This window comes from Canis lupus, chromosome 19 (genome assembly GCF_048164855.1).
Source record: "Canis lupus baileyi chromosome 19, mCanLup2.hap1, whole genome shotgun sequence".
Lineage (NCBI taxonomy): Eukaryota > Metazoa > Chordata > Mammalia > Carnivora > Canidae > Canis > Canis lupus.
In genome coordinates, this window is record NC_132856.1 from 34,053,193 (window position 1) to 34,076,216 (window position 23,024).

Consider the following 23,024-nt stretch of genomic DNA (forward strand, 5'->3'; position numbering starts at 1 on the left):
GAAAAGCAAAGAAGGGACTAATTATAGCCATAAGCTGTTTACACATATTTTTCCACTCCTTCTACCTGGCGTCCTAATGTTCAGCCAAGCCCTTCCTCCACACAGGTGGCCCCACAGCCATTGTTATGTCAACAATATAATGTACTATGGCTGCCACGGGACACTCAGGTAACCACTGGCACACAAAACACACTAACTCATCCTTTTGATCATTCACCTTTTGAGTGTAGGGCTCACCAGACTGTGAGCTCTGGAAGGTAAGAGAGAGCATTCTTTCCTATATCCTGCTTATATTATATGAACAAGGGGCACCTGGGTGGTACAGTCAGTTGGGCATCTAACTCTTGGTTTCATCTCAGGTTATGATCTCAGGGTCCCAGGACAGAGCCTCACATCAGGCTTTACATTCAGTGTCGAGTCTGCTTGAAACTCTCTCTCCATTCCCCTCTGCCCTTCCCACTTGTGCTCTCTCTCTCTCTAAAATAAATAAATAAAATCTTTAAAAAACATATTATAAGAAGAAAACTAGGTTGAATAGGCTTTATTTCATATATGAACGAATGCGCTTTAACTTTAGTATAGAAGAATTTTTAAAAATTTGCTTAGAGGGGTCACCTGGCTGGCTCAGTCAGTAAAGCATGTGGCTCTTGATCTTGGGGGCTGTGAGTTTGAGGCCCATGCTGGGTGTGTAGATTGTTTAAATAAGTATATTTAAGAAAAAAAGTTTGCTTAGATTCTCAGAACCCTATAATGCCCAGATATTTCTCAAGGTAAATGTAATTTATTCAGAATTTAAAGTTGCCCCCAGGAGAGCTGGAAAACATGTGAACAGGGAAGGGTAACTGTGATCCCCACAAGGCAAAGCTGTAGACTGCGTCCCTTGGCTCCTGACTGCGCTCACGTAGAGAATTTTAATGTAAACCATGGCAGATTTTACCCCCATGGCATTCCTGAACAGAGGCACACATTGAAAGAAAGAGAATCCTAGTTTACATAAGGGTGTATAGATACACAGCCCATTTGCTCTCTATTACTGCTCCTTCTGGCTTCCCTGCCTCCCGTCAGCCCCAAACCGCCAGCATTTGATTTAAAGCAAGGCAACTGAAACCACAGTGACTTTCTGCTGTTTTTGAGAACAAGCCAAATGTCTGTGCTGCTCTGGAAAAAAAAAAAAAAAAAAAAACATTTTCAACAAAGTAGATTTCTTTCCCTCCTACAGCCCAGGAAGCAACCACCGTGAGCCTGCCCCAGGCTGAACACGCCTCCAGAGAAGACACAACTCTTGCTGGAGACTCACCTCTTTGGAATGTGGTGTCCCCCCCACGTGATGGCGATGCTGTATTTCCCTGGAGTGCTGGGGTAATACTCAAATGCATAGACTCCATCCAGAAAGCCTTTCTGTTTCACCAGCTCCTCCAGACCCTCTGTGGGAAGAAAGCACACCTTCCTTCCAAAGCAATCCCAAGCTGAGAACAAGAATCCAAAGGACAAGAACAGAAAGAGCAATATCCACAAGACATAAGCCACACAGGGAACCAAAGTGGGCTGCCTCAGAGTGTGACACCCTCAAAAACTGAGATTCATCCAAGCCTAAAAATAGACCCATCTCTGCCTCAAAGTGTGGGGAAATGAAGACTTTCCAGCAAACCGGCTTTAGAAGGCTCTCTGAGCTATTGGGGATGGAGGAGTCCTTGACCTCCTGGGTCTGTGTAAAAACAAATCTAGTCATACCTCAATTTTTCTTAACGATCGCTGTCTTAGCCTCTCACAAAACTGAGGAGGGACTGAACCCTTATGAGTATTTGGCATGCGTTTCAGGTTACTGTCTTGGCACATCTCTTTTAAAGCTGGACAACCAAAGGGAGAAAACTCCTGAGTACTATCTACAAGAAGACAGGTTTTAAATGCTGTACCACAAACTCCAAACTGAGCCATCAGGTAGGAACTTGTTTTATGTTGAGCCCTGAGGTTTGGCTGGGAAAGCCACTTAGTCAAGCGAGAATCCAAAGGTCAGAAAAAACTTCTCCTTGGCTTCTAAAGCAACAAGCCAGCAGTTATGGCAGCCCCAGAGCAGCTTGGCTCCAGGTCAGGGCAGTCTAGAACCTCAGCCACCCTTCAAACCCAGCCCTCCCCACAGCTCAGTGCTCTGGGATCAAATATTAACTTTCTGGAGCTCTGAACACTCCTGCCCCAACCTGTTGAGAATACAGAGGGTGAGAGCAATCCCGGCAGAGGAAGCACACATTCCCACCAAGCCTCGGCAGCCAGAGATGCAGGGCTGCTTCTCTGTGGCAGCGGAGAACACGGACAGAGCAGACGCTCATCCCTGCGTCTGCGGTCTCCTTTCCCAAAAAGGGGAAGAAAGAGTCGCAGAGTACAACCCACCCCTCCACAAACAGCTTTTATCTACAAAGAAAACGTAATCTTAGGGAATTTTATTTTCCTTCTATAAGCACTGATCATAGTAATTAGGTACTTGGCATAATTTCATAGTCTATAAAATGTAACCTGTAGTGGGAAAATTACTGGCTTTCGAGACTGCTTGAATTCCAGCTCAGATGCTTACAAGCTGTGTGACCTTGGGCAAGACCCTTCCTCTAGAGCCTACGTTTCCTCAAATAAAAAATAAGTCACTTCAGGTTGTCGTTCCAAGGATAGCACTTCCCAAACTCCATTACATCAGTGCTTCTTCTATTCCCAGGAGCCTTAATACAGGAGGCTGTCAAACCACCACTGTTCCCATTGCACCCAGGGCAGACGTTAACTAATTGATCACGGCCTCTTTCCTCATGGAGCCCAGACAGCCTCGACTCTTTGACACAGCTCTCTGGGATCCATCAAAACTGGCTGTGGGATGAAATCCATATGCCATGGATGCAAAGCCAGCTGAAGTCACCCCTGAGATGAGGAAACAAAGGAGCACTTACTAGGACCCTTCACGGTGACACTGAGCTCCCCGCTTCCAGCAGCTTTGGTATCAACCTTGAAGTCTGCAGTCTCCCGGATGCGGACGCCTTTGGGCTGCAGGCCCCGGCCACTGGCCCGGCAGGCATTTGGACTACAGGCTGCAAACACAGTTTTGACATCAATTCAACCTTTCATTCGTTAGAGTCAAGCAAGCCAAGGTAACTGGGAGCCACCTGCCAAGAAAATGTTTGCTCTGCACAGAGAGTTTGCAGCACTTGCCCAAGGCCAGGGGTCCTGCTCAGGGAGCACACCAGGCTAGCAAATAAGGATACAACATAACTTTGTCCAGCCACACCACAGAGGGCCTGGGATGGGGGTGGGGGAGTGGGGGAGTTACTTTGGCAAAGAAAGAAGGAGAAGCACAGCCTGCATTTGCTGTGCTCCTGGAACCCGCTGAACCCTGGCATTTATCCTCTCAGTGGTAAAGGAGAGTTAAGTCTCATTGCCACACTCAAGGGCCCAGTAATTGAGAAGACGGAACTTTCTCAAGTCTACTTGGAAAACATAGCACTTGAAAATATCTGACTGTGTTCCAAACTCTGGATTGGCCATCTCTAAAAGTCGAAATGTGATCGTCTTCCGCATGAAAACCAGAGGACAGCTCAGAAAGAAAGCAGCTCAACCCCACCTTGGCCAAGGCAGACAAACATTTTAGTGCTGTCACCAGGTAATCAGAATGTGGGTGGCTATCAATGCAACAATTAGCAATAAACACCCCTCTCCATTTGATTTCTGGATCCAGTTTAAAAACCTAAAGTCAGAAGACTAAAAATTAAATACAAGTAGCTTCTAGTAATTTCTTACATGAGAAGTCCACAAAACTACTGTTCTATAAGGGTCATCAGACGGTTGATAAACACGCATTCTCACACCCTAGGAATTTTTTGCCAACACAGGCAACCCTTTCTAAGTACAGAAATGAGAGAGCAATGGGTAAAATATCATGTCGTTTATTAAGTAGCTTTTCCTTTCCAAATCTAACATTGCACATTTAACAAGTCTCTGTGTGCCGGAGTGCGATCACAGACTCCAGAGGATAAAACTCTTTACTCCACAGAAAGAAAATAATGCCTCCTCTGGTTCCTCCTCACTGCAGTGTCCTCAGCTGGCTATTTGGCAAACAACTGCTTTGGAAGAGAGAGACCCACACTCGAGGAGTTAATTTTAGGTGGTTCATGGATGAACATGTTTATGGCCACATTTTGTCACAAGTGACATTGGTTTTCCATTGTTAAAGTGAAATGAAGATTCTTTTTAATATAAAATCAGTTAAGTAGTGGAGGAATTAGTACGTCAAAAGAAAAACTCTATCAAATACATACTAAATAGTATAAGTGATGGATGGATACACAAGAGATGAAAAGCATAGTTCATGAGTGAGAGGAAGTCAGAGGACAGTTTTAGAACAGGAAAGCTGTTAGAAATTCTTTCTTGCATTATGTCAAAGAGAGTTTTGTTTATGAATATGTTGGTTTTATTTTCTTTTCTTTGTCAAAAGGAGAAAAGTTGGTCATACCAGAAATAAGTCACAACAGGATGACAGGACTTCCCTCAGAGGGTTTTAATGTGCCTTAAAAAAAAAAAAAACCAACCAAACACTCATGGAAATTCTGAACATGGGTAATAGTTCAACATTAAAAGGGCAACTGCTCAGTTCATATAAACACTAAATGGAACTAAAGAGTTTGAAGGAAACCACCAGATTCTCCACCATTTTGAAATGTTTTAGACATGTCTCAACATAAGTGGAGAGTGGGTTTGGGGCCTAGTGAGACAAGTAATAGTGAAACCCCTACTGTCATGTCCTGAGGTCACAAACAGCATAGGCTCAGCTGACCTGTGTGTGGGCAGCAAGGAGAACTGGCACAAATTCCATTCAACCAACCCTTACCCAGTGAGATGCCTTTGGCCCACTGCTCTCAGTTAGGAAGCCAACAGTTTCGGGGTCCAGGCTGACCCAGAGGCAGGATTCAGAAGAGGAAGCTCAGGTCTACAGATGCAGATGCAGAGGATAGAACAGGGAAAAGCAAGTATTGGTTAGAAAAGGCAGCAGAGTTGGAGAACAAAACAAAAAGAACCACCAAGTCAGAAGGAAAAGGAGTCTAACATTAGAGGAAAATGCAAGCTCTGGCTGCAGGAGGGGTTTAGCAGCATGGTTAACAGGTGGACAGAGACATGGGTTCTCCTTCTACTGATGACTAGTCTGTGTTCACCGATAAACTATGTTGTCTAAGCCTTGGTGTCTCCACCAGCAAACTAGGGATAACGCCAGCACCTGGAACATGCTGGCCAGCATGATGATTGGCTGCATTCATGCTGAAGTGCGCATGGCAGCCAGTAAAGGCCAAGCAGTGAAGGCCACGGCAGTACTATAGCTGCTAACCTCGGCCTCGGACATCAACGGTGTGAACAGCCTCCATCTGGCATCCCTCAGGGAGTACAATGACTCTGCCATATGAGTGTTCCAGGAAGGATGAAATGAGTTCATACAAGTGAAGCACTGAGGTCATTGCACATCTCACAGAAAGACAGTAGTCCTCTCTTGAGGACAAAGCAAGCTGCTTCCCACCAAAGGGACCCTGGCAGAAAGGGAACGGGAGTGGGTCCAGCATGGTCCCCACTATTCTCCTGGCTGGTGTGCACCATCAGCCTCAACATCAGAGGCAGATCTACTTGGCCATCCCAGCACTCACCTTCCCCAACCTGCACAACGAAGGGACTCTTGGGAATGGTGTCCCCAGCAAAGGAGACCTTCACCACGTGAGGTCCAGGCTGCAGTGGTTTGTACACACATCGGTACACCTGGTTTCCTTTGTCTTCCACCAGCAATTCCACCGTGTTCTTCCCCTGGGGGTCCTCTACCTCAACACCAATGTCACCCACACCAGCACCTAGAAGACAACAAGCACTCAATGAGCCCAGGTCACCTTCTCAGAACACTTACTGCAGATGAGTGTAGGTGCAAATGCAGATGGAAGAAGACAGGCACTCAGAAGGTCCATACCAAGATGCTAAAACCGTTTTCTGTTTGGGGGAGGAGGGTCATAAACTTTTCTTTTTCTCCCATTCTCTATTTTTAAAATTTTCTACATGGAATAGAAAGGTGATATTTCAAGAGTTGTATCATAAAAAACATTTTTTTTTAAAAATTGAGCCTGATCATTCCTCCCCGACCCCTGCACCTGGCATAGAATTTGATCTAGTAGATGATTCTTAAAACTTAGTTTCTTTGGAACAATTTTTAACCAAGGTAGAAATGTGTACAGAAATTATTTACAATTGAAGCCAAGCTTCAATCATATACATGATTATAAATAATTTAGGATTATTTGAGTGTAAGATCTTAAAGAAAAGCTTAAAGAAATTGATTATTTACAATTGAAGCCAAGCTTCAATCATATACATGATTATAAATAATTGAAGATTATTTGAGTGTAAGATCTTAAAGAAAAGCTAGTTTTGAAAAATCTGTAAATATAACCAACACACTTGAAAAAGGGCATTGGTGGTGGTTTGACATAAAAGACAAAACGTCAGGCATCCCAAGCCTTGGGTCTCCTGAGGATTATCTCAGGCTCTGGAAGAAAGCCTGATCCACAATACCTGCTGTATAGATGTCAAAGTACGTGGGTTTATTGGCGATGTTCCCGGAAGCTTCCAAGCCTGGGCCTTTTGCAGTGACTTTACTGGCATCTCCCTGTGCCTTGTCGACATTCACTTCAAATGGGCTCTTGGAGATGTGCTGTCCTGCAAAGAGGACTGTAACCTACGAGTGACAAACAGATGTGATATAATCACTTCTCCCTGACCAGTGAGACCTTTTATTGAGCCATATGCAATGACAATCTTCTCTTCCATTCTCCTAACTATACACACAAAGGTGGCTGGAACCAAAAGCCCTGGTTAAGTGCCTGAGTGGGACTCCCTCCTGGCTCCATCCCACACTGGGCCTGGGACATATCATGCCTTTAGTGAACTAAAAATGCTTTAGATCAGATATGGGTAGCGTCTATAACAGGATGCAAACCAGTGCTTCTACTTGAATCTGTAGAAGGGGCCACCGTACCCCCAGAAAATAAGGCACAGTTCCAGGATTTCAAACCTAGAGTCAAAATGTTTTTCAAAGGACCAAGATCATTCTCACATACATGAATTTGAGATACAGTATTGATTTTCATCTAAAATTTGAGTAGGTTCTCATCTTTTAAATTTTAAGGAATATAGAGCTGGATTTCCTATGAATAGAATAAATTAATTCCATCATAAATGCTTCCTTCAAGATTTTTTTCCCAAAATTCAGGATGTCCTAACGGTATAAGAAAAATCAATAGCCATGATTCCAGGTGAATTCACTAAAGGTCAAGGTAGTAAATATGGTCTATGTCTCGAAATATTGGCATGGTACACAGGGACTGACCTGTACATGCTGTTGAAGGCCCTATTTTAAGGAAAAACACACTTTTTACGGATCTTTCAGACTCCTCAGGCCCCTGTCATATAGGCCAACTAGACACCCATTCAAACAGAATTCAAAATGATGTTGAGACAAAGGACCTGGGGGGACTAGACCCCCATCATTTCTACAGGTGCATGACTGGGTCACTGTCCTCAACTATATCAACTGGCCCCCTCCACACTCATGCTTCAATACAGACAGACCCTCCAGAGCACCCCAAGGGGGAATACTTAAGGAAGCATGGAAGACAAAGAACCCATAGCTTAGCATCTATGCTCTAGGCATGTTAGCTACAATCATTTGTTACCCAAGTAGAGTTAAAAACAATCTTAAATTGCAAAGAACTTAGTAGAATTCAGCCTTCCTAAGATACCCTCTTACACACATATCAAAGCAAGCCCAGAAGAGCAGTTCAAGCAACAGCCATGACACTTCATCTTACTTTGTGCAACCCGGTGACCTTGGGCAGATACTCCACAGAGTATGTCTTGTTCTTGTCGCTATCAGGGGTCACTTGTGCCTAGGACAGAAAATGAACAATAGTTAGAGAAGGTGCTGGGTTTGAGTAAAAGCATGCCATGCCAGCCAAGGCTCTGCAGCAAGCTGCCAGGTCAGGAACCTGTCCTGGCTATTTCCTGCCCCACCACTCCTGAAGGATGCCCAAGAAAAGCAGCAGCCTAAAGTCAGAGAAACAAAGTCATATAGCACAAATGTATAACCAAGTCATAACTCCACCTTCCCAGGGCTGGAACTCGGTAGATGAGAGGGACCACAAAGCCAGTAATTTAAAACTTTATTGGCTCAGTAATTATTAAGAGTTTATGAAATGCCAGGCCCAGTGTCAGGTGCCAAAAATAAAACAAGTCAGGCACAATCCTTGCCCCAGTGGGAGAAACAGACAATATGCCAGTAAACTTAGAATTTTGGATGGTGCTGAGCACTAGAAATAAAACAGTCTTAAGAAGATAAGTAGAAGGAACAGCATGGGCAAAGGTCCTGAGGGAGGAACCAAGAATGGCCCGCCTGGGAAGAGAGGAAAGCTTCAGTACTGTTGCTGTATTCTATCAGTATTGTCATTGTTATTCTGACCATCAGCATCTACAATGTCAAGTCACAAGGCCCTTGCTAAATAAAGTATTCCTTATTTTATTAAACATTGTGTCCTTGGGTATCAATTTCTATTACATTTCAAGGCACAGCCCTTGGGCAATTACTTTGACTGCTCTAAGCATCAGGATCCTTTTGGAGGATTGTGAGCTTTATTTGCTGATTTTTTTTTTAATTTTAAAGGTTTTATTTATTTATTCATGAGAGACACAGAGAAGCAGAGTCATAGGCAGAGGTAGAAGCAGGCTCCCAATGTGGGACTTGATCCCAGGAACCCGGGATCATGAACTAAGCCAAAGGCAGACGCTCAACCACTAAGCCACCCAGGTGCCCCTTCTTGTGAGCTTTAATGAGGAAAATGGAAATATAGTCCTTAGCCCTGTCACAAGCCCCCCAAACTCTTCCAACCTACCTCTTCTTTGTTCCCTTCTGGGTCCTCAACAAACACCATCACATCTCCTTGCCCGGCACTGATGGTGTCCACAGTGAACTTGGCCGGCTGCTTCACCATGTTTCCAGTAGGCTCGATTCCTGTCAGGTTTACACAAGCACATTACAAAAGGCAGGGCCTTGACACAAGCCATCACCCACCATTTTCCTTTAGGGAACTGAGAGATGGGACTCAGCCCTGCAGCTGCCATGTGGGAGACAGGGATGCCTGTGACAAAGATTATCAAACAGGTCAAAACCCCTGAATTTGTCCTTGTTTATTTTATATTATATTTTATTATTTTATATTTTATTTATATTTTCTATTCTATTCTATTTTATTTTTTTAAGTAGGCTCCATAGCCAGGATGGAGCTCAATACAAGTCTCCAATTCACAAGACCTGAGCTGAGATCAAGAGTCAGACGCTTAACGGACTGAGCCACCCAAGTACTTCTGTCCTTGTTATTTAAGCGATACCTGATTCTGAAATATTCAGAGCAGTTCAGTGAGAAGTCTATACAACTATGGAAAATGATTTAGTAAGTACCAGTGGGATTTGCCCTGAGGGAGGGGACATGGGAGGAGGAGGAATGAGGTGTGGGAAACAGCTCATTTTTCATTAAAGGCCATTTTGTATTACTTGAAATGTTTAAAAATGGCATTTGATCAATACTTTTAAATTAAACTATTTACTTTGAGATGACTGAGCAAATTAATTTGAGATAGTCACATGCAGGTAAAAGAAATAATACCCTTTATCCAGGTCCCCAAATGGTTACATTTTACAAAACCCTAGTATAGTATCACAAGGATCCTGGGCTTGACACAGTCAAGATCCAGGACATTTCCATCCCCATGGGAATCACTCCTGCTGCCCTCTTATAACCATATGCACTCCCTCCCTGCCCCACCCTCCTCTTACCCCAACAACCCCTAATCTGTTCTCTATCTCTGTAATTTTATCATTTCTAGAATGTTCTATAAATGAAATCACACATTACACAATCTTTTGAGGTTGCATGGCTAAGCATGATCTTCTATAGACCCAACCAGGTTGATGACTCTATCAATACTTGTTCTTTTATTGCATATTCCAGGATATGAATGTACTACCACGTGTTTAACCATTCACCCACTGAAGGACATCTGGATGGTTTCCAGTTGTCTATTACTGATAAAGCTGCTATGAACATTAGTGTACAGGGTTATGTATGAACGTAAGATTTCATTCCTCTGGGATAAATGCCAAGGAGTGCAATTGCTGGGTTGTATGGTAGCTGCACACTTAGTTCTTTTTAAGAAACTGTCCAACTGTGTTCTAGAGTAGCTGTACCATTTTACATCCCCACCAGCAATGGATGAGTGATCTGGATCTGCTTTCTCTGCATCTTTGCCAGCATCTGGCATTACCACTATTTTCTATTTTAGCCATTCTGATAGATATGTAGTGATTTTAATTTGCATTTCTCATATGGCCAAAGATACTGAATATCTTTTCATGTGCTTCTTTACCATTTATATACCCTCTTCAGTGAAATGTCTGTTCACATCTATTGCCTATTTTCTTTTTTTTTTTTTTTAAGATTTATTCATTTATGATAGACACAGAGAAAGGGAGAGAGAGGCAGAGACACAGGCAGAGGGAGAAGCAGGCTCCATGCCAGGAGCCTGAAGCGGAATTTGATTCCGGAACCCCAGGATCGCACCCTGGGCCAAAGGCAGGCGCCAAACTGCTGAGCCACCCAGGGATCCCTACTGCCTATTTTCTAATTGGATATTTTTTACCTACTGAGTTTTGAGTGTTCCTTATATATTCTAGATACTAGTTCTTTGTTGGATATGTGGCTCTCAAATATTTTCTCCCAGTCTTAAGCTTGTCTTTTCATCCTCTTAACTGAGAAAAGTTTTAAATTGCTTTAAAAAGTTCTTAAGAGTAAAATCCAACCATTGTCTCAGCAGCATTCTGAATTTTGTTTGAGATGGTATCCAGGTGGCTTACAGGGTGGAGGTTAAGGGCACTTGTCTTGCAGGAGAGCAGGGTGATCCAGGAGTGTGCCTTCACTGTGAGAAAGCCCTCAACAGCACAGTCCAATCCTTGTGTGCCATGCCAAGGCACAGACCATGTTTCGTGAAATTTTTTATGTTCTTAATTTTGGTGAAGTCCAACTTATTATATTTTTCCTTTCACAGATCATGCTTTTGGGGTCAAATCTAACAACTCCTGGCCTCATCCTAGATCCCAAAGATTCTCTTCTATGTTGCTGTTGATTATCTGGAAGTTTCATAGTTAGATATGGTTCACTTTGAGTTAGTTTTTCTATAAGGTGTGAAACTCAGGCTGAGGTTCTTTTTTTCTTGGCCTATGGATGCCCAATTGCTCTGGAACCATGTGTAGAAAAGGCTCTTTCCCCCATTGAATTGCTTTTGTACCTATGTCAATAATCAGTTTGCATATTTATGTAAATCTCTTTCTGGGATCTGGATTCTGTTCCATTGATTCATGTGTCTTTCCTTCCACCAATATCACATGGTGGTATATTCATTTCTATACCTTCATAAGTCCTGAAATCAAGTACATTGACTCATCCCACATTTTTCTTCCTTTTCACAATCACTTCCCTACTATAGTTCCTTTGCCTTGCCATATACACTTAAAATAATAATCTTTTCTGTATCTATAAAGAATCTTGCTGGGATTTTGATAGAAATTGTGTTAAACCTATATAACAATTTGGGGAGAACTGACATTTTTACTCTTTGACTTTTTCAATTCATAAAAACAGTATGTCTCTCCATTTATGTAGATCTTTGATTTCTTCATTAGTGTGTTTTTTTTGTAGTTTCCAGCATAAAAATCTTAACACGTTTTATTACATTTACATCTATTTCTCAAATTTTTGAGTAACTATAAATGGTATGATATTTAAACAGTATGATTTTTTTTATTTTAACGTCCTTATGTCCATTGTATGAAACCTAGATGACATACATTTTAACATAAGTACAACTGATTTTGGCATGCTGATCTTATATCCTGAGACCTTGTTGAATTCACTTATTCAAGAAGAGTTTTGGGCTTTTTGTTTTCTTTTGTTGCAGATTTTCAGGAATTCCTACACAGACAATCAAGTCATCTGCAAAGAGGGACAGATTTATTTCTTACTTTTCAATATGTATCTTTTATTTTCTTCTCTTGCCTCACCATACTTGTTAAAACTTGCATCGTGATGTTGAATGAAATGGTAGTGAGAGTGGATATCCTTGTCTTATTCCCAATCTTAGGGGGCACATCCAGTCTTTCACCATTAATTATGTTAGGTAGGGAATCCCTGGGTGGCTCAGCGGTTTAGCACTTGCCTTCGGCCCAGGATATGATCCTGAAGTCCGGGGATCGAGTCCCACATCGGGCTCCCTGCATGGAGCCTGCTTCTCCCTGTCTGTGTCTCTGCCTCTCTCTTTCTCTATCATGAATAAATAAATAAAATATTTTTAAAAAATAATCATGTTAGGTAAACTTGTTGTGGATGGTACCCTTTATCAAACTGAAGAAGTTCTCCTCTAGTCCCCTTTTTCTGAGTTCTTAATATGGTTGAATTTTGTCAAATGCCTTTTCTGTATCAATGGATGTGATTATGTGATTTTCCTTCTTTAGCCTGTTAAGGCAGTAGATTGTTTTCACCAATGTTTTAAAAGATTTTATTTATTTATTTGACAGAGAGAGAGAGAACAAGAAGGGGGAGCTGCAGAGGGAAGAAAAGCAGGCTTCCCACTGAGCAAAGTCTGGTGCAGGGCTTGATTCCAGGACCCTGAGAGCATGACCTGAGCCAACGGCAGATGCTTAACCAACTGAGCCACCCAGGCACCCCTTAAAGATTTTATTTTAAAATAATCTCTACACCCAACATGGGGCTCAAACTTACAACCCTGAGATCAAGAGTAGCATGCTCTAATGACTGAGCCAGCCAGGTGCCCCTACACTTTCATATCTATATTCACGAGGGATATTGATCTTTACTTTCTTTTTTGGTATTATCTTTGTCTGATTTTGTTATTAGAGCAACAATAGCTTCATAAAATGAACTGGAAAAAATTTAAAAAATAAAATAAAATGAATTGGAAAGTGTTCCTTCTTCATATTTTCTGGAAGAGACTGTGTAGAATTGGTAATAATTCTTCTCTAAATGTTTGGTAAAATTCCCCAGTAAAACCATCTGGGCCTGGAGATTTCTTTTCCAAGAGCTTTAAGTTATAACTGATTTCTTTAATGGTTACAGGGCCACTTGGGTTATCTATTTCATCTTAGTTGAGTTTTGGTAGTTTGTGTTTTTTGTGAAAAGTCTATTGTTACACACACACACACACACACACACACACATATATATATATATTTTTTTTTTTATAGCATGTTCTTTCTCCCTATAATTGAAAGATTCCTTCTTTCTTTGTTCCCCTTCTGTCTAGAGAATTTCTTTTAGTCATCCTTTTAGGGTAAATGTGGCCACAAATTCTTTTAGTTTTTTCATCCAAGAATGTCTTTTTTCTTCATTCCTAAAGGGAGTATACTATCCCTGGATACAAGAATCTGAGCTGACAATTCTTTTTTTTTTTTTCTTTTCTTTCAGCACTCGAAAAAGTGCCACGTCTGCCTCCATGGTTTTTGAAGAGAAATCTGCCATCCTATTTCTTCCTTATGGGTAAGGTATCATTTCTCACTTGATGCTCTCTCTCTCTCTCTCACTCTCATTTCTGCTCTCTCTCTCTAATAAATAAAATCTTTTTAATACAAAGTTTATGATGGAGAATTACAAATTTATACAGACACAGAGAGCTGTCTACTGAATCCCTAGATACCTATTACCTCAATGCAACAACTCACAGCCAGTTTTGTTTTACATCTTCATTCCTACCTCTCCCCTCCTCCTATATTACTTTGATATAAATCCTAGACCTCACAGAGGGGCAGGGGAAAAGGGAGAGAATCTCAAGCAGATTCCCTGCTGAGCATGGAGCCTGACCTAGGGCTTGATCTCATGACCCTGAGAACATGACCTGAGCCATAACCAAGAGTTGGTCGGTCAACCAACTGAGCCACGCAGGTGCTCCTGGACCTCATATCTTTAATCCACAAACATTCACTATGTATCTTTAAGAGATATTTCTAGAATATCCACATCAAAAAAATATTCAGTGTTCAAATTTCCAACTATCTCATGAGCATCATACTTTTTAAGTCAGTTTAATAGGATCCAATAAGGTTCCCATATTACAACTGGTTACTAAGTCTTGTAAGTCTCAATTTCTAGATTTCTCTCTATCTTGTTTTTCCCTTGCCATTAGACTGCTGAAGACACTGGGTCACTTGTTACTGTACTCTGTATTTGTATTTGTTTTCTAATAAATAATTTAACATTAGAAGAATTGGTGGTAGATTGCTATATAATAAGATAACATTCACACATTGCCAAGTAAGAATTGCAAATTGAAAAAACTACATAGCTGGGAACTCCTGTCAGCACAGAAAAAAAGCTGGCAAAAAGTACCTTGGACTTTGAAAGAGGGAATGGGATTGGCAGTTGGAAAACAGGGTTTTCTATTTTTATGTATCATATTTTCCTTCTGCTTAAAATTTATGCAATGATCAGGTCATGTAACAAATAGATTTAAACATGCACTTAAAATATTCACAAACACCCACTCCACCTGACTCCAACAGCCTGAGAAATAATTGACTCTGCAGCTTATCCAGGGTTGGGCTGGGCTTGTCCACCTGGGCTCACCACGGTTGGCTGGGAGAGAGAGAGACCAGAGCCCACCCTGTGAAGTCCTATTCCTCACAACTCCTCACAATGAAGGGTGCTTACGGCTTGCTCTGCAGTGAATGCTTCACACAGAACATAGGTTTTAGGAAAGGTTTCTGCTTAGCTCATGGATGCATGCTTTCAACATACCCAGCCCTGCAAGCAAGCCCACCACAAAGATCTACTTGTAGCTGTGAGTTTACCTCACTCCAGCCCTCTATCCTTTCAGTGAATGGGTCTCAGTGAGTGGATCTGCAAGTGCCACCCAGCTGCTAACTGAATTCTGGCCAACGTCCAAAAGATAAAATTAAAGAAACCTCTCAACCCTTGTAAAACTAGAGGATGGGATGTTCTCTATCCTTTGGTTCAGTTGGCAAAAATGAAGCAATGTGGCCACAAAAGAGAGAGAGAGAAAACTGCCCCCAGCCCTTGGGTTCATCACAGGACAAAGATAGTATCTTAAGAGGCCCTTTACCCATGTGGCCTCACGTGTGGCCCTGTTGCCTAAAATGACACTTGGTCCTCCTACTTAAAAAGAAAAAAGAGGTGCCTGGATGGTTCAGGTAGTTAAGCATCCGACTCTTGATTTTGGCTTAGGTGATGATCTTAGGGTCGTGAGATCAGGCCCCACATCAGGTTCTAAGCTGGACATGGAGCCTGCTTAAGATTCTCTCTCTCCCTTTGCCGTTCCCCTTCTTCCCCCACACTATTCCCCCTCACCTCACTGTCTCCAAAGAGAGAGAGAGAGAAACAGATACAGAATTATTGTATGACCCAGCAATTTCACTTCTAGCAAAATATTCAAAACAGAAACTCAGATACTTGCATACTCATATGTTCACAGCAGCATTATTCACAGGAGCTAAAAGATGGAAGCAATTCAAATACCCATTGATGGGAAGAATGGATGAGCAAAATGTAGTATATACATAGGGTGAAGTATTATTCAGCTTTAAAAAGGAACAAAATTCTGACACATGCCAGAACATGGATGAATGCTGAAAACATTATACTAAGTGAAGCTGGTCAGACACAGAAGTACAAATATTGTATGATTCCACTTACATGAGGTACCTAGAATAGGCAAATTCATAGAGAGAGAATAGAAAGGTGGTTGCCAAGGGCTGGGGGGTGGGGAGGGGAGCTATAGTTTAATGGGATTATAGTTTCAGTTTGGGAAGATAAAAATGTTCTGGAGATGGACAGTGGTGATGGCTGTATGCCACGTGAATGTACTTAATACCATTAAATGGTCCATTTTAAAATGGTTACAATAGGGAATGTTGTGTTATGCATATTTTACCACAACAAAAAAAAAGTATATGTACATACATATAACATGTATATATATTTTTTAAGGTGTGTTTTCTCCACAAGGACACAACACTTAATAAAAAGCAGATGAGGGGCACCTAGCTGGCTCAATCAGCAGGATATGTGACTCTTGATCTCGGGGTTTTCAGTTCAGGCCCCATTTTGCGGTGTAGAGATTACTTAAAAATAAAATCTTAAAAAAAAAAAAAAAAAAAGCAGATGAAGGAAATGGCAATGACTAGCCACATTCCTGACCGTAGCAAATAGTCACTTTCTAGAAAACAGCAGCGTGAAAGGAAACCGTTTCACATTAACAATGGGGAAGCTGGACAGCCAGTGATAAGGTGACTGCAAACAAGCATTTTATGCTCTGATTAGATTGAATCCACTTGACCAATTTTGTCAACCAGAGACTTATTTGGCTGTTTGAAGCTTTTTTGCCATTAAGGAAGCATAACCTTGAAACACCAAAGATTCCTTATTCTAGCCATCATTGCTTAAAATTTGGTTTATAGCGTAGAGAAGGCACCTTCAAAGCAAGCATGGACATGCCAACTTATGAGTGAGTGCACATCTGGGGAGGGCTTGAAACAAAGTCCCCAGTCCCTATACATACAAATGATTGCATGGACCCAACCTCGATGCCAAAAGGAACCTCAAATGGCAAGTGGCTTTGTTCCAGATCTATTAGGCAGGCCCTCTTTGCTGTTCTAAATCATGCTGAAAAGACAGATGAGAAGAACCTGACTATTAAGATTGAGAACCACACCCAACACCACTGCTCTAGTTCTGTGTCATCTTAAGACTAAGCTAACACCATGTAGGGAAGCGCTACCTTCAAAGGGAATGAGTGTATAGGATATCCTGTTACAAGACAAGTGCTCTGAACTCTTCAGAAAGTCAATATTATTTTTAAAAAATGGAGGGGGGGGTGTCACCTGGGTAGTGCAGGTGGTTAAGGATCCGACTCTCAGTTTCGGCTCAGGTCATAATCTCAGGGTCACGGGATTGGGCCCCATATCGGGCTCTATGCTCAATGTGGAGTCTGCTTCAGACTCTCTCTCATCCTCTCCTTCTGCCCCTCCCCACCTCCTCTAAAAATACATAAATTAATCTTTAAGGAAAAAAAATTTTTTCACAGAAATTATTCTAGATGAAAAGAGTCTAAAGAAACACCAAATACCATAAGTGAATCTTTTTTTTTTTTTTTAAGATTTTATTTATTTAAGAGACAGAGTGAAAGGGAGAGAGAATATGATGCAGACTCCGCACTGAACACAGTCCAGTGTGGGGCTCAATCCCACAACTTCAAGATCATGACCTGGGCTGAAACCAAGAATCAGATGCTTAACCAACTGAGCTACCCAGGTGCCCCTGTAGTAAGGCAATCTTGGTCAGATCTTGGTTTATAAAACAACAAAAAATATGAAAGATAATTTTAGAATAGGGAAATTTTCTTTTTTTTTTAGAATAGGGAAATTTTCATGTAAACTGAATACTAGCTGATATGATATTGTTAATCTTTTTATGTGTGATCATGAATATCGTTGTTATACAAGAGAATGATGCGGTTTTCAAGAGAGGCCTACTGATGTATTGAGTGAACTATCACAATGCCTGCAGTTGATTTTCAAAGAATTCAACAACCTCACACACACATACACATAATACATAAGAAGGGCTAGAAAAAACTATTATGTTAGAATGGTTAGAACTGTAGATTCTAACAGAGGATATACAAGATATTTTGTGTCTAAATGTTATCCCAACTGTAATTATAAAAATTAAGAAATATAATGCACTTTCCCTTCTTCATAAAAAAGGGAATAAATTGTATCTCACTGTCCTAATCTTTACCAGAAACCACACTGGGCTGAAATGCAATTGTTCTTAAAAAGCTGGTGTGCTTGAAGTTAGGTGCCAATCATAACATCAAATGCCTCAAAATGCCTTCAACCCACCATAACATTCTGAGCAGAACACTGTCCTGCAGCTGCCTTGGTGATCATAAACAGGATGTCTCAGTGAGGAAGTATCTAGGGGTCACAATAGCTCCCTCCTCATCTGGAAATCTGAAGCAGTATGAGCAGGACCAAAGGAGAAATGAATCACCAGCCAGATGACCCAGGCTCCTGTTCTACCCCCATCGCTGACTGGTGATTTGGGGTGGACACCCCCACCTCTAGTGAATCAGGCTTCTGATTCTTCATCTGAAAAATGGGAACAATAGTCTTCTCTTCATCCCAGGGTTACTGCACTAAAATCACAATGCAACAAACTCATCGTTCTCCATCACGTTAAAGCAGCAGCATCTCCTACAGCCTAGATTCATGGAGCAGAAATGTTGGTCACAAACAAATGGACCTTTAGGTAAAAACATCTTACAAAGGAGGCCTGGAGTGCCTGAAAGGATCAAGCCTATAATTCTTGATGCTAAGAACCTTTTTCGTGGAGCCACATAATCATGTCTAAGAACTGAGAACAAGCCTGACACAGCAAGACCAGTGCTTACCTCGGCCATAGGCCCTGGCTTTCTTTGGGTTGAGTTTGGGTTTGAGAGGAGCCCCAGGCTTGAGCTTGGCTTTGGGGAACTGGGACAGGTAAGTCATCACCGAGTGCTCGTCCACATCTGGATGAATAATTTCTTCGGGAGTGATGACCTAGAATAACAGCATGGTAGGTGAATATCCAGAACATATCACTTGTAATTGCTAAAGATTTCCAAATGTCTCTTAAGCCAAACACTACAAATTAAAGAAATTGAGCCAAACTCATTACATTAAATTAAAATAACATGTCAACATCAGTGTTTTTATCTTTTAGAGGTGTCACTCTTCCTTTTGCAAGCTGAGGACCCCCACCCCCGACAATTCTATATGTGATTTCCAGAGGTACATATCCACTCTTGAAAAAGAGGCCCACCTACCACCCCACCTGCCCACCCCCACCAAGGGAAACTTTCCAGAAGGGGTAAGCTACATCAACTGAGGAGGAAGAAAAAATAAGTATACATGGGATTGGAGCATATTACCAAGAAGCATATAAATTGCCTGCATCTCTATTGACTCTGCTACTAATAAAAAATAGTAATAAAAACAAAGAGACAACACAGCGACATATTAGATATGCGGTCTTAATACAGCATGAATGTTTGTATCCTCCCAAAATTCATATGCTAAAGCCTAAGAGCCAGTGTGATGGTGTTAGCAGGTGTGGACTTTGAGAGGTAAGTAGGTTGAGATGAGGGTATGAGGATAGGATTAGTGCCCTCATAAGACGGGGAGGAAAGACGAGACTTCTCTGTCTTCTCTGTCTGCCATGTGAGGACACAGCAAGAAGCCAGTTGTCTGTGAGTCACAGAGAGGGCCCCCGCCAAGCACTGAATCCACTGACACCTTGCTCTTTGACTTCCAGCTTCTAGATATAATAAATAACTTCTGGGGGGCAGCCTGGGTGGCTCAGCGGTTTAGTGCTGCCTTCAGCCCAGGGCATGATCCTGGGGACCCAGGATCGAGTCCCACGTCAGGTTCCCTGCATGGAGCCTGCTTCTCCCTCTGCCTGTGTCTCTGCCCCTCTCTCTCTCTCTCTCTCTCTCTCTCTCTCTCTCTCTCTCTGTGTGTCTCTCATGAATGAATAAATAAAATCTTAAAAAAAAAAAAAAAAAAGAAATAACTTCTGTTGTTTACACCAGCCAGTCTATGGTACTTTGTTATATAGTAGCCTAAGCTGACTAAAATGGGTTTTAATATATTATGAACTGTTTAAAAAATAGGGAAGAAATAAAGGTCTCCTGATATGTAGCCTAGGAGCAAGATTATGCCCCTACCAGACAGGTGCCCCCCTTGAAGTCATCAGAGCCTCCAGTCCACTACTTGACCCAGTCCTAAACAGTACAAAAAATCCCTCTGCCCCCAACAAGGGTGCTGAGCTGCTAAGGTGCTACTCCTCAGACCCAACAGAAGGCTCGGTCTCATGAACCAGGTTAGCCAAATGCAGATGAACAACATATATACCCAGCTTCCCTCACCCCTCAGTTAGACACACACACACACACACACACACACACACACACACACAAACACCTACACACCAGAAAACATTCTGATAATGAGCCTGCAGCAACAAAATAGCTACTTGGGTTTGAATAGTTGCCTTCATTCATTCCATAAAATGTAGGATGTGAGTTGATTTGATATTTCTTCCAGGCAGCTCCTTCAACAACTATACAGTGCCAACATCACATGAACATGCAAAGGAGATGGTTTTCAGTTTAAGAGGAGAAGAAAAACATACCACACCACTTACTGAGGGTGGAAGAGCGAAGAAATAGGTCATGAAGCAGAGACATGATGTTAAAACCAAACCAAAGAAACACAGGTGAGTTTTTTTTTTGTTTTTTTTTTGTTTTGTTTTTTGTTTTTTTAAAGGGAAAAGCAAGCTCCATGCAGGGAGCCCAACGTGGGACTTGATCCCAGGTCTCCGGGATCACACCCTGGACTGCAGGCGGCGCTAAACCACTGAGCCACCCAGGCTGCCCACAGTTGAGCTTTTCTACCTCCCAAGGGATCCTATTACAAAATAAACTGAACTCAGCTCTGAACACCAACTTAGACCATAATGTAACCTGTGGTAAGGCCATCCATCCATGGCACTGGCTACCTACAACTGCTCTTGACCGGGGCTTCAGGCACAGGGTCTGAGGGAGTTCTTTAGCATCCCTGGAAAACCTTAGAAGACAGGATCTCAGCTATGCAATGTGGCTACAGCTGATGGTATCCAAAGGTTACCCAATTTCCAAGTTCCCTTGTTATATTCCTGTGATAGGATTATGGGCAATACAAATTCTTCCACAATTTCCAAAATGGTAGGTTATCCTGGTTTAAAATTTTTTAAGAAGTTCTAAGGGACTTTCCGTAAGATATTGGATTTTTAAAAGACTTTTAAAATATGTAAAAAGTGGCCAAATATTGGCTATTTCTTACAGTTCAACCTAGTCATTAAGATCTACATTTGCAGTTTGGTGTCCCAAGATAGTCTTTAAAATTTTTGGAGCAAAAACAATAGAAAATTTTGCCACATGTGACAAAGAGCGATGTGAAGATTTTTGAATGATCTGCAAGCCCCTAAGAAATAAGAACCTATTATTATGGGTAAACTGAGGAAGATGGGAGCATGCCAGAGGCAATACTCTTTGAAGGCGGATGCTGAGGAGGTCAGACTGCCTGCCAGACCCAAAGGGTACCCACAGGGTGCCAGAACAAGCTGGAAGATGGAAATAGACTCATTGTATTGCTCATATATATACCTGTGGAACACCCAGCCAGTCATCTGCTTGCTGCATAGCCTCCCGTGCATTGTCTACAGGCTTTCGTGGATCCCATGATTCCCAGTCTGGGCACAGACCTGTTAATATAACACAAAAGATTCTGTAAGTATTAGCTGACTGAAGAGATTAAAGGAAGTCATGTGCTTAAATTAAACCCCTTTGGTATCTTAATTCAGAAAACAATTTCTTCCAAAAATCATAGTCAATTATATATCTTAAGGGCAAAAAGTAACACAGATATGAGTATGCCAGTATTCTGAGACTAAGCTGAGACTTCTTCAGGCTGTCATTCTCTTGCATTAACATAGAGATTATCCATTCCTTGAAGGTGTGGTATAAATAAATAAAGCCTGTAAAACTATTTGGGCCTAGTGCCTTTTTGCAGATTTTTTTTCCTCCTACCACCTTCATACTTCTGCTTTGGTCACCAAATGTATAGGAGCCACACCAGCTGCATATCCTACAATTTAACTCAAATCTAACATTACCTATGTGGAGATAGTGTCAGATCCCACAGATGAAGGGTTAAATCCTGTAAGACTGCCTGCCCCCTTGCTCCACTTCAGATGCCGACTGCTATAAGTTGGAGGTTCCCAAACTTTTCCTCAATTCACTTACTAGAGTGGCTCACAGAACTCAGGAAAACAGTTTAATTGCTAGATTACTGATTTATTATAAAAGGATACAATTCAAGAACAACAAGCTGAAAGAGATGCACAGGGCAAAGTATAAGAGAAGGGGTATGGAGCCTCTATCCCCTTTCCAGACGTGCTACCCTCCTTGTACCTCCACATGTTTACTAATCCAAAAACTCCCCAAAATTTGTAGTTCAAGAAATTTTACAGAGGCTTCGTTATGTGAGGGAGGCATGACTGGTTAAATCACTGGCCATGAGTGATTAACTCAACCTCTAGCCCCTGCCCCCTCCCTGAAGGTCAAGAGGTGGGGCTAAAGGTTCCAACTCTCTAAGCACTTGGTTGGTTCCCCTGGCCCCACCTCCATGCTGAGGGGTGGTCCAAAAGTTATCTTATTAACAAAAACTCAGGTCTGGTTGAAAGGAATCATTATCATGGCCCTTATCATTCACAAAATTCCAAGGGTTTTTGGAGCTCTGCGCCAGGAAAGGGACAAAAACCGAAATATATATTTCTCCTTATAAGTCACAATATCACAATCTCACTCCTAGATACATCTAAAAAGAATATGCTAGCATCTGCAGAATTCAAAAATCCACGTGCGGGGATACCTGGGTGGATCAGTGGTTGGGCACCTGCCTTTGGCTCAGGGTGTGACCCAGACTGCCAGGATCAAGTCCCACATTGGGTTCCCTGCATGGAGCTTGCTTCTCCCTCTGCCTATGTCTCTGCCTCTCTCTCATGAATAAATAAAATAATCTTAAAAAAAAAAAAGTCCACATGCCCCAGAGCCCAAACCTAGAATCATCTTTAAAACCTTCATCAGCAGGGACACCTGCGTGGCATAGCAGTTGGGCACCTGGGATCATGATCCTGAGATCCGGGATCGAGTCCCACATTGGGCTCCCTGTAAGGAGCCTGCTTCTCTCTTTGCCTATGTCTCTGCCTCTCTCTCAGTTTGTGTCTCTCATGAATAAATAAATAAATCTT

General features: G+C 41.9%; 1 protein-coding gene and 1 long non-coding RNA gene across 9 annotated transcripts in view; one reads left to right on the forward strand and one right to left on the reverse strand.

The window, feature by feature from the left end:
• FLNB (filamin B) overlaps positions 1–23,024 on the reverse strand; it is a 138,537-nt gene that overhangs the window by 57,344 nt on the left and 58,169 nt on the right. For all 7 annotated transcript variants that reach the window (XM_072785699.1, XM_072785700.1, XM_072785698.1 and 4 more), the window contains exons 3-10: positions 21,379–21,476; positions 18,586–18,733; positions 8,943–9,061; positions 7,866–7,943; positions 6,571–6,733; positions 5,661–5,858; positions 2,928–3,065; positions 1,298–1,424 (exon numbers count right to left, since the gene is read on the reverse strand). In XM_072785699.1, the coding sequence (XP_072641800.1) occupies positions 1,298–1,424; positions 2,928–3,065; positions 5,661–5,858; positions 6,571–6,733; positions 7,866–7,943; positions 8,943–9,061; positions 18,586–18,733; positions 21,379–21,476 (1,069 nt within the window). The remainder of the gene's footprint in view (positions 1–1,297; positions 1,425–2,927; positions 3,066–5,660; positions 5,859–6,570; positions 6,734–7,865; positions 7,944–8,942; positions 9,062–18,585; positions 18,734–21,378; positions 21,477–23,024) is intronic.
• LOC140610112 (uncharacterized) lies at positions 157–21,682 on the forward strand. 2 transcript variants are annotated; one of them, XR_012011899.1, is made up of 6 exons: positions 157–257; positions 1,220–1,938; positions 9,311–9,500; positions 13,584–13,655; positions 20,279–20,450; positions 21,090–21,682. It is a non-coding gene; the product is annotated as an uncharacterized lncRNA (long non-coding RNA). The 2 variants fall into 2 exon arrangements; XR_012011900.1 differs by having other exon boundaries at positions 9,314–9,500; positions 21,090–21,681.